A 12,504-nucleotide genomic window follows, 5' to 3' on the forward strand; every position below is an offset into this window, starting at 1 on the left:
TAGGAGAATATGTTAATCTCCTTTAACAGTATGCTTCTTATTGTAAAATCAAAATATTAATTAGGCTTATGTAAAACTTTTTAGTGTTTGTAAAAAAGCCATATTACATTGCACTGCACTTGTTATTTATAATATCTTGTCATTTTACTAACATCTGATTCAGGTAGTCATGGCGGGTGGAAAAAGTGGGCAATCATCGAAGAAAGCAAAGGGAAAAGAGAAAATGGCCGCCCTCTACAACGACGACATGTTCGATGCAGAGGCAAACGATTTGGGTGAGGATCAGACGCCCCCATCCACTCCTCCTGAAGATGGGCCACGGGATGAGTCACGGGATGAGTCAGAGCTCCCGTCTTTGGACCCTACTACGCTCTGGTACGTACATATCATGATATGGATGACGAGATACAAGGCTTATATTACTATTTTCGAACTTGTTTAACATTGTCGTTCCCCGTTTGTTGTAGGTTTGATGATCCTAAGGTTCGGAGTGCGGTATCCGGTACAATTACTGGATACTACCGAGCCCCTTGGAGGAACTTTGGAGAAGTTCCTGTAGCTACGAAGGAACACTTGTGGAACTTGTTTAGCATATGATATTTTTTGGTCTTCTTGGTTAATACATGTTTTAGTTATTGTATTGATTTAGTTTTGTGTATAACTTTTGTATTTTATCATTTACAGGCACAATTCAGATGGGCGCCTCAGATGAACGAGCTAGTTAAGCTCACATTTCGGAGGAGGGTAGCAACACGCCTGCGTGACATGTTCCACACCATCACGCACAAGATGAATGGCTCCAAGCCAAGTTGGCTGAGTGAGGAGATCCACAAGAAGATGATGGACATTGTTACCACGGATCTAACTTACAAGGCGAGGTCGGCGCAAAACAAGAAAAACAGAAGGGGCGGTTCTATGAAAAAACCCGTCTAAGGGACCCACTTTCAGCGTTCGTTGTCAGCTATCCAACATGCAAAAAGGATGGTAAGTTTATTTAAAAATATCTTATATTAGAAGGCATTTTTGTGTATTTCAATGTAACAAGGGTGTGACATGGTTAACGTTTATTCCTATTTTTTTGTATCAAAGGCGGCAAAGAACAAGGGCCAGCTACCAACAGTTGCTGAGCTGTTTCTGAAGACACACTTCAAGGAGTTTCCTGGGAAAGGCTCAGTGCCAGTAAACCCCACAACTAAGGAAATTGCGGTAACAATTTCCCTAAACTTAGTTCCTTAGTTCAATATTCATGAATATGGTACTGAAACCTTAGATTCTTTGTGCGTTTTTTTGGCATTTCAAGCCCTAGAATCCTAAAACTATGTACATTTGACATGTTTTTATGAGAAATGAGAGCATTAGCTAAGAAATATAGAAAATGGGCAACATAGAAGTCACTTAGGCCCTAGTTGATGCGTTTTTCATCAATATGGCTCCCAAAACTTAATGTGTTATTTTATTTGGAATTTCAAGCCATGGAATCCTAAAACTATGTACATTTGACATGTTTTTATGAGAAATTAGAGAAAAATCTAAGAAATATAGAAAATGGGCAACATAGAAGTCACTTAGGCCCTAGTTGGTGCGTTTTTTATCAATATGGCTCCCAAAACTTAATGTGTTGGTTTTTTTTGAAATTTCATGCCATATAATCCTTAAACTATGTAAATTTGACATGTTTGGATGAGAAATTAGAACATTATATAAGAAATAGAGAAAATGGGCAACATATAAGTCACTTAGGCCCTAGTTGGTGCTTTTTTCATCAATGTGGCTCCCAAAACATAATGTGTAGGTTTTTTTGGCATTTCAAGCCCTAGACTCCTTAAAATATGTACATTTGAAATTTTTGGATGAGAAATGAGAGCATTATCTAAGAAATATAGAAAATGGGCAACATAGAAGTCACTTAAGCCCTAGTTTGTGCGTTTTTCATCAATATGGCTCCCAAAACTTAATGTGTAGGTTTTTTTTGGCATTTTAAGCCCTAGACTCCTTAAACTATGTACATTTGACATGTTTGGATGAGAAATGATAGCATTAGCTAAGAAATAGAGAAAATGGGCAACATAGAAGTCACTTAGGCCCTAGTTGGTGCCTTTTTCATCAATATAGCTCCCAAAACTTAATGTGTAGGTTTTTTTTTGGCATTTCAAGCCCTGGACTCCTTAAATTATGAACATTTGAAATGTTTGGATGAGAAATGAGAGCATTAGATAAGAAATATATAAAATGGGCAACATAGAAGTCACTTAGGCCCTAGTTAGTGCGTTTTTCATCAATATGGCTCCCAAAACTTAATGTGTAGGTTTTTTTTTGGAATTTCAAGCCCTAGACTCCTTAAAATATTTACATTTGACATTTTTGGATGAGAAATTTGTGTAGGGTTTCGTAGTGACCTGACACTACGCGGAAGGAAACCCACCAAGACCCGCCCCTTAATTAAAGCAATTAAACAAGCATAAACTTAATCAAACAAGATTAAGGATAAGAATTATACCTTTGACGCGTGCTTCGCTCCCAAGGAGCTCTTACTTCAAAATCCCGAAAAGACGAGATCTCCGACGGATCGTACCCTCGACCCGACGCGAGCGTCCTAAGCCTTGAAGGTTAGTCAATACCCGGACAAAATAACTATGAGTTTTACGAATCAAAGGTTTACTCTTTTCTAGAGTTGCCTTTTTAATTCCACTCAAGGTTGTTTCAAATCCCAATACCAAGCTTGGTATTTATAGGGAAATGATCCCTTGATTTTTCATCCTCCATCAATGTGGGAGAATGGATTTTTGCTAATTAATTTATTTCCAAAATAAATCAATAAACAAAAGCAATCACAATTCGACAAGTGTCAAAAGAAGAGAGAGTGTTAGGTGAGGACCATGGAGAGGTGGGGGGACCAACACCTTGCTCCCCAAGGCTTTCCCAAAGCCTTGGTCCCCACTCTCCTCACAAACCGCCTCACCCTAAGCTGCTGCCCAGCTGCCAGCTAGCACGCCAGCTGGCTGTGCCAGCTAGCCCAGCATGCTAGCACAGGCCCAGCAGCATCGCTGATGCTTGCTGGTGCGTGCTGGCGCTGGTGCTAGCTGGTGCGTGCTGGCGCTGGTTCTGGCTGGTGCGTGCTGGCGCTGGTGCCAGCATCCCACGCATCGTTGCTGCTCGCATGGCCCAGCATGCGTGCTACTAGCGAGCCACGCATGCTGGCCTCTTGCCACGCACCGCACTCCCACACCATGCGCACCACACATCTCTCTCGCACGTAATGCCTAGCATGCGTGCTGCTAACAAGTCACGCATGCTTGGCTTGACGTTGCTTGCTAGCCTCCCAGCCCCTTGCACACACTCTCGCACAGCCACACGCATCAGCCTCGGCATTGTGCACCATGCACGAACATGCCTCGCCCAAGCACCACGCACCACGCATGCGCCAATGCCTAGCACTAGCTGCGCTTGGTGCGTGTGGTCCTGCCATGCCCCCAGCACTATGCTAGGGCTTTTATGGCACCAGGCCATCCTAGGGCACGCATGGTGCGCCTAGTGATGCTGCCTGGGCTGCGATGGTGCCCAGCCATCCTAGGCCACGCATGGTGTGCCTAGTGATGCGCATAGGCCTGCGATGGGCTGCTGGCTTGCGATGGCGCCCAGCATCATGCTAGGGCTGCGATAGCGCCTAGGCATGATGCTAGGGCTGTGTGGGCGCGCCTGGTGCTAGAGATAGCCAGCCATGGTGTCTAGCCATCACGCTAGGGCTGCGACATCGCATAGGCGTGATGCTAGGGCTGCTATGGCGCGCCTAGCGCCTATGTTTAGCTAGCCTAGCCTTGCTACGGCTACACTCATACTTGTCAATTGTGATTATGCGACGCTCGGTCTCGACGCCCTAGGCTCGATTCCCGACGTCTGTATTCGTAAAACTTTGTCGACTCATTAAATCCTTTTGGATTAATTCGACGTCTCGGATCGGAGATTCGATTGGGTTTGACCCGAAGGGTTCAGTTAAGATTAAGCTTTAATATCAATTGTACCTTGATATTACTGATCGGAAGCGGCCTCCACCTAGGCATTCCGATCACTTGACCTTACTGAAGATTAGCTCTGTAATAATTCTGAACCCTCTATCGGAATAATACACTTGTTGGAAGGACACCATTCCTTTCAATTTGAGCATTAGCTAAGAAATAGAGAAAATGGGCAACATAGAAGTCACTTAGGCCCTAGTTGGTGCGTTTTTCATCAATATGGTTCCCAAAACTTAATGTGTAGGGTTTTTTTGGCATTTCAAGCCCTAGACACCCAAAAATATGTACATTTGACATGTTTGGATGAGAAATGATAGCATTAGCTAAGAAATAGAGAAAATGGGCAACATAGAAGTCACTTAGGCCCTAGTTGGTGCATTTTTCATGAATATTGTACCTAAAACTTTGTTACTTTGTTTTTTTTTTTTGGTCATTTCAAGCCTTAGATACCTAAAACTATGTTTAATTGATATGGAATTAGAAAAAAAGAGCTCATTTTCTAAGAAATGAAGTAATTGGGCTAAGTAGAAGTCACCTACGTCATGGTACTTGGTTTATTTTTCATGAATATGGTACCCAAAGCTTAATTATATAACTTACTAACTCGTTTGTGCTTTTTCATATGTTTATCTTGTAGGAGGCCTACCAAAAGAGGGTTGAGGAGGCTAGCACTCAAAGGATTCAGAAGAGTCCGAATGAGCTATACTGGGAGACAATGGGTGGTCGGAAGAAAAAAGGACGTGTGAAGGGACTTGGCGGAAGTGCCGACCTTTACTATGGTAGCCAGATGGGTCGACTTTCTACATCTTCCATGCAGTACACGCCCTCCCTTGTTTCTCAGATGCAGGATTAGATGGAAACCAGGGTGCAGGCTCTTCGGGAAGAAATGGAACTCGAGATGCAAGCCCGAGTTCAAGCCTCAGTAAGAGCCCTAATGGAAGAAATGGAGAAGAGGTTGGAAGAGAGGATGATGAGTCGTTACCCCAATGATACATGTTCCACCGTGCGACCTCCATTTCAAGATCTCATGGACGACGACCCCGGTAGTGTTGGAGCAGGCCAGGGCACTCCCGCAGTTGCTTAGCTTTAATTTACGTAGTGTTTATTAGTACTAATTTTAGATTACATTACTTTGCTGTACACATTGGAATTAGTATATATATATATATATATATATATATATATATATATATATATATATATATATATATATATATATATATAATTATATAATTATTTTTGCACAAAAACCAATAATTTTATTCTGTCGTAATATTAGAAGCAGGAAGTACAGGTATCAAAGGGTAGCAATGTGCCGTAGGAAAATAGTCAAACTAGAAATAGTTTCGTCGCAAAGTTCCTATGGAATTTAAATCTGTGGCAAAGGGCTAAATGTTCCGACGGAATATTCCGTCGGTAGGTTGCGACGGAAAAATATCTGTAGGAACATAGCGAGGGATTTTTCCGTAGAAAATGTAAGTGCTTCCTACGGAAAAATACGTCGGAAGGAGCTTAGCTTCCGACGGAATATCGTCCGTCGGAAGCTTGCGACGAACTTCCCATTTTTGTCAAACTTAGGCTCCGACAAGTTATAATCCGTCAGAAATTTCGTCGATATGGATGTTTCCGAAGGAAAAGCCCTCGGAAGAAGCCAAAAATCCTACAAAGTGAAATCCGACGATGTCTTTCGACGGAATTCTATCGGAAACTGCCTTTTTCGATGGATTGTCATGGTGTTCCGACGGATTTTTTCCGTCGTAAATAAGGTGGTTTCTAGTAGTGGTTGACAACGGAAGTTCAGCGAACATTATTATGCTCGATATAGTGAAACATATGAACATTGACGAGTAAGACATCATCAATAAGTCAACAATGATGGTCGGATTCAGTGGAGAAACTAAAAAGACCATTGGAGAGATTACATTGCCTACCTATGCAAAAAGGATCAATTTGCAAGTGAAGTGCCTAGTGATCAATACCCTATCATCCTACAACGTAATTCTGGGCAGACCTTCGATACATGAAATGAAAGCCGTCCCATCTACGTATCTTCAAATCATCGAATTTCCCACCAAGTGGGGAATCCAAGAAATCAAGGGAGACCCAAAAGAAGCTAAAGAATTCTACAAGATAGCCTTGAAAGATACATTGGCATAGAAAGGATCAGCATAGCAATCAGAGATTCAGTTAGGCCAGGAAAAGATCAGTATAGCAGAAGAGCAAGAGGCAATCGAGGTCTAGCTGAATCCAGACCATCCAGATTAGAAAGTACGAATAAGAGCAGAGTTAAGTAAAGATCTCAGTAAGCAACTCATAGAATTCCTAAAAGCAGAGAAGGACGCGTTTGCATGGACACACGAAGACATGAAGGGAATCCCCCCAGAAGTAATTACACACAAGCTGAACGTAGACCCGAAGCATACACCAGTAAAGCAGAAAAGAAGGAAGTTTACACTAAAAAGGAACAAAGTGATTAACAAAGAAGTTCAAAATCTGCTAAAAACTGGAAAGATCAGAAAGGTTAAGTATCCAGACTGGTTAGCTAACATGGTGGTAGTCAGAAAGAAAAATGGGAAGTGGAGAATATGCATCGATTTCATAGACATCAATAAGGCCTGCCCAAAGGATCCATTCCCACTCCCTCACATCGATGCCATGGTAGATGCAACAGCAGGGCACGAGCTACTCTTCTTCATGGATGCATACAGTGGATACAATCAGATTCTCATGCACAAAGATGACCAGGAAAAACTAGCTAAGGAATATATTGCTACAAGGTAATGCCTTACGGACTGAAGAATGCTGGAGCAATGATGTATGCATTTTGTACCATGTTTTTATCCCGGTTTTATAGCGTAATTTGCATGGTTTTGGGCTCTATGGAGCCATTTCTCGCTAACAATCTCTTCTCTAGTGTGTTCGATCTATTTGATTGAGGTTCACAGGAATACGGAGGTTTTTGGATGAATCAGACTCGTTTTGGATAGTCAAATAAGAGGTTGTTGAGTGAAAGAAGAAGATTTCCCCAATGCCCTATTGGGCACCCTATGCCCTGGCTGCAAGGGTGAAGGAAGAGCAAGCTAACTACGAAGAATCATATAAGTCCCACATGCCCGACCGGGCATGCCAAGCCCAAGAAGACCGGGCTGTGAGGAGTGCATTACCGACAGAGCTTCATTTAAAGTTGTATTGCGCGCTCGACCGGGAACTCAAGGCCCTGACTGACTGGGCAGAAGAAGAATACAGAGAAGAAGTGAATTACCTCGTCCGCCCGATCAGGCAGTGCATGCCAGGGCAGACCAGGCGACGCTGCACGGAGTCTGTTTTTAATTAATATCGGATTTTATCGTTTTTAAGTGGTATAAATACCCATTGTAATCACGTTTAGAAGAAAGCTTTTATTTTCCTAATATTAGAACTTCCTTAAAACCCTAGTTTTCTCTCTTTACGTAGTTTAATTTCTACTCTTTAGTTTGGACTATTGTTCATCAACAATTTGAGTTATTTCGATTGAAGCAATTGTTAATTATCTATTCTCTTTTCCTTTACATTTCATTGCTCATTAATTATGTTTCCTTTACTGAATATTGTTTTCGTTTTCGTTATTATGTGTGAGTAGATTCATAATCCGGAATCTTGCAAAGCCCGAATATGATTGATACACGAATTGAATCTTTAAATTCTCCAATAATAATCCCAATGACATGCTTAATTGATTGTGTTTATGCCAATGCTAGATTAGGAATAATTATTATTGTTATCATCCCTTTGTTCTTATCGCAACGGAAGTTGGGTATTAACGGGATTTGGGTATTTCAATTAAGGGTTTGAAGTTCATTACGGAAGTAGGTGATTGGATGATTAGGGAGTTAAGTATTGTGTTTAATGTCCCTCATTTGCTTTATTCTATGGAAATGGGATTGATAGTTGATTTGGTAAGCCATTGATAACACGGAAGAGACCTTTGGTATTGTCTAGGGAATGCTTTTCCTCTTGTCAATTGATTTGTTATTGGGGGTAGATTTACTAGTGTATCGATTATATTCGTGGTAATGCGTGATCTTGGATGTTTTAGTTTATTGATTCATCACTTTCCTTAGATTAATTGTGCTATTTAGTATATTAGTTATTAGTACTCTTCATCATTGAATTGGTTACTTGCTTAATGATTGCTTGAGTCTAATTAATTAGGTGAACCTTAGTCTCTTGGGATTCGATCCTTACCTTCCCGTCTGCATAGTAGTGGTCTTGTTTGGTTTATTTTTTTTAGGTACGCGACACGCCTATCAAATTTTGGCGCCGTTGCCGGGGACTAGCGGTTTCTATCAAATTATTTGTGATTTGTTTTTACTAAGCCTTTTTCGTTGCTTCGGCTATTGTCTCTTGTTTTTTCGATACTCTGCTTTTAGTTCCTTGTCGCATGCAAACATGACGTTCAGGATCAGATGATTTAACACCTTTTGGTTCTGAAATCGAAGCAACTGCAAGGAGACGAAGAGGTAGAAGAAGAAGGAGGAATCAAAACAATAGAAACATGGATGACCAAGGAACAAAATCTTTTTTGGAGTACGGTATTCCTGATACAACAACCGGACTCCTCTCTAGCATTGTCAGACCTCCCGTTACTGCTCAGAACTTCTAATTGAAACCACAGTTCATTCAATTCATCTCCAATGATTCGTTTGTAGGGACACCTCATGATTTCTTAGTGAGTCACATTGATAGTATCTTGGAGAAATGCGATACTATGAAGTTAAATGGTGTTACAGATGATGCTTTTAAACTTTGCCTTTTTCCTTCCTCATTACGGGATAAGGCGAAAGAATGGTTGTGAGATGAAGGTTCTGGCTCATTTGACACATGGAACAAATTAGTGAAGGCTTTTCTAGTCAAGTTCTTGGGACAGGAAAAGACTGTAAGGTTGAGAAACGAGTTATCTACTTTCAGGCAGTCATATGATGAGTCCCTATATGAAGCATGGAGGAGATTCGAGCGATTGCAGAGACAATGCCTTCACCATGGTATTCTTGAATAGATGTTGATCCAAACCTTCTATATGGTTTAAATCATGAGTTCCGAATCTATATTGATGCTGCGTCTGGGGGTTCTCTCTTGACTAAGAACCCAACTAAGGTGAAGGAGCTAATTGAGAAGATGACGGCTAATGACAACTATCATCCAGGAGGCCGAAATAATGTGAAGAAGGGAGGAAAATTAGATGTTTATGCTCTAACTCTTTTGACTAGCTCTGTGCAGGCATTGACAAGCAAGTTCGATAGACTACAAGCTGGATCATCTTCTAGCTCACCTGAAACTTGTGAAATACGTAATGTACAGGGTCACATTGCACCTGATTGTCCATAGAATTCGAATGAGATGTCGATCGAGGAAGCCAATGCATTCTAATCTTCAAATCCCAAAAGGCCATATGAACCCCATTCAAACACATATAACGAGGGTGAAGACATCATCCAAATTTCTCCTACAAGAATACCCAAGCCCAACAAAATCCGCCTCCACCACCACCTCGAACCAACAATTATAATGCACCACTTGGTTTTCAAGCAAGGCCACCTCCAGTCTAACAACCTATGTAATCACATCCAAACCAACAACCTATGCAACCACCTCCTCAAAAATCTAACCACAACAAACAATTCCATATAATAGTTACAAGCTTAGAACAAGCTCATGGAAAATCGAATAAGTCAACTTGCTCATCAAGTTGGCTAATCTTCAAGGACTCCGGGTACCTTTCCGGGTCAAATAGAGCAACAACAAAAGGGGCATATGAATGTCGTGACTTTGAGAAGTGGAAAGTAGTTGGAAGATCCTCCCGTAAGGGAGCCATTAAAGGAGGTTCTTGAGGGAGTAGTCACAACTGAGAAGGCGATTGATGGTAGTGTGATTGAGGAAGAGCTAAAGGCATCGTCTCCACCACCACCTGCTCCATATGTGCCACAGGTTCCTTTTCCACAAAGGTTGGCTCAAGCTAAGTTAGAGAAAAAGTATGGAAAATTTCTTGATATTCTGAAAAAGCTCCACATCAACATTCCATTCTTAGTTGCAATATCCGAGATGCCATCCTATGAAATTTTTTTAAAGGATATGCTCTAACAAGAAGAAGCTAGAGGAGAATGCTACGGTTGCGTTGACTGCAGAGTGTAGTGCAATTTTGCAAAACACACTTCTTAAGAAATTAGGCGATCCGGGTAGCTACTCAATTCCGGTGAAACTTGGAGACATAGAAATCAACAGGGCATTATGTGATCTTGGTGCAAGTGTGAGTCTTATGCCGCTCTCTATTTGCAAGAAACTTGAAATGGGTGAACTAAAGCCTACACGCATATCTCTACAACTTGCGGATAGGTCAGTCAAGTTTCCTTTGGGTGTACTTGAAGATGTTCCACTTCGCGTGGGAAAATTCTTTATTCCATGCGACTTTGTTGTGATGGAGATGGAGGAGGATGCACATGTTCCTATTATTCTTGGTAGACCATTCTTAGCCACTGTAGTTGCAATCATTGATATGAAGAATGGTAAAATCACTTTTGAAGTAGGTGACGAGAAAATGGAGTAAACACTCTTGAATGCTGTTGGAACTCCTTCCATGGGAGAGACTATTTGTCAAATGGACGCCCTTGATGATTTACAACGTGAGAAACTTTCCCTTGATAAAAACGAATGATGCACTTGAAACGGTGTTAATGGGGAGTGCCAATGATGAAGATTGGGAAACAAGGGAGTACACAAGGCTACTAGAGGAAGCAAAAGACAATCCAATCACAGCTCCAGTCAAGGAAGTCCTTAGTGTATCGAGTGTTGGAGAGAGTACTACGCCTACCGAGGTAGAGTTGAAACCCCTTCCCTCTACTCTTAAATATGCATATCTTGGTCCTAATAATACATATCCTGTTATTGTTAATGTTGAGCTTAATGACACAAATTAGAGCAATTGCTCACTATTTTGAGAAAATATAAAAGTATTATTGGGTATACCATTGATGATATAAAGGGTATTAATCCCTCTTTTTGTATGCATAAAATCATTCTTGAGGACGATCATGCCTCCTCTGTAGAACCTCAAAGAAGGCTTAATCCAAATATGATGGAGGTAGTTAAAAAAAAGGTTCTTAAATTGCTTGCTGCAGGAATAATTTACCCTATCTCAGATAGTAAGTGGGTTAGCCTTGTACAAGTAGTACCTAAAAAAGGAGGTATGACCGTTGTCAAGAATGACAAGGGTGAGCTAGTCGCCACTAGGACTGTTACAGGGTGGCGAATGTGTATTATTATAGAAGGTTGAATAAGGCCACCCGGAAGGACCATATCCCCTCCCCTTTATTGATTAGATGCTTGAACGTTTGGCTAAGCATTCCTTTTTCTGTTATTTGGATGGATATCCTGGTTTCTTTTAAATTCCTATTCGTCCTTGTGATTAGGAAAAGACCACATTCACATGTCTTTATGGAACCTTCGCCTATCGAAGAATGCTATTTGGATTATGTAATGCTCCAGCCACGTTCTAGCGTTGCATGATGGCAATTTTCTCAGGTCTTATTAAAAATTCAATGGAAGTTTTCATGGATGACTTCTTTGTCTATGGAACATATTTTGATGTATGTCTTGAAAATTTGAAAAAGGTGCTCCATAGATGTCAAGAAGTCAATTTAATTTTCAACTGGGAAAAATGCCATTTTATGGTACAACAGGGAGTTGTTCTAGGCCACGTGGTTTCACATAAGGGTATTGAGGTCGATAAGGCAAAGATAGAGGTTATTGAGCGCCTACCCCCTCCTAACTCTGTAAAAGGAGTTCGGAGATTTCTTGGTCATGTAGGATTTTATAGACGATTCATTAAAGACTTTTCAAAAATCGCTCAACCTCTAATAGAGATTTTGGCTAAGGACACCCCATTTGTATTTACTGATGCTTGTCTTGAGGCTTTTAACAGGTTAAAGGAAGCCTTGATCACTGCTCCTGTTATGCAACCCCCGGATTGGACCCTACCATTTGAAATTATGTGCGATGCTAGTGACTATGCGGTAGGAGCCGTTTTGGGGCAACGAAAGGATGAAAAACTTCATGCTATTTATTACTCTAGAAAAATTCTTAGCCCTGCTCAAATTAATTATGCCACATCTGAAAAAGAGATACTAGCAGTAGTTTATGCAATAGACAAGTTCCAATCTTACCTAGTTGGTTCGAAAGCAATAATTCATACAGATCATGCAGCATTGAGATATTTAATGAGCAAAACTCACGCCAAGCCGCGGTTGATTCGTTGGATCCTTCAGTTGCAGGATTATGACATCGAAATAAAGGACACGAAAGGGACTGAGAATGTCGCTGCAGACCATCTCTCTCGCCTCCTCCTTGATAATGGGGACACAGATGACCTCCTTTTTGATGATTCTTTCCCTGATGAACATTTATTAGCTCTTTCAAAAATTGAGTCACCTTATGCTGATTTAGCTAATTTTCTGTCCAC

The 12,504-nt window shown here is 41.1% G+C and overlaps 1 protein-coding gene across 1 annotated transcript; it reads left to right on the forward strand.

Moving 5' to 3' along the window:
- Positions 1–8,873: 8,873 nt before the first annotated feature.
- LOC110730362 (DNA damage-inducible protein 1-like) lies at positions 8,874–10,593 on the forward strand. The gene is made up of 4 exons (XM_021910149.1): positions 8,874–8,928; positions 9,049–9,344; positions 9,837–10,021; positions 10,119–10,593. The coding sequence occupies exons 1-4, from the start codon at positions 8,874–8,876 to the stop codon at positions 10,591–10,593; spliced, it is 1,011 nt and encodes a 336-aa protein (XP_021765841.1).
- The last annotated feature ends 1,911 nt before the right edge of the window (positions 10,594–12,504 follow it).

Source organism: Chenopodium quinoa, unplaced genomic scaffold (genome assembly GCF_001683475.1).
Source record: "Chenopodium quinoa cultivar QQ74 unplaced genomic scaffold, ASM168347v1, whole genome shotgun sequence".
In the NCBI taxonomy this organism is placed as follows: Eukaryota; Viridiplantae; Streptophyta; class Magnoliopsida; order Caryophyllales; family Amaranthaceae; genus Chenopodium; species Chenopodium quinoa.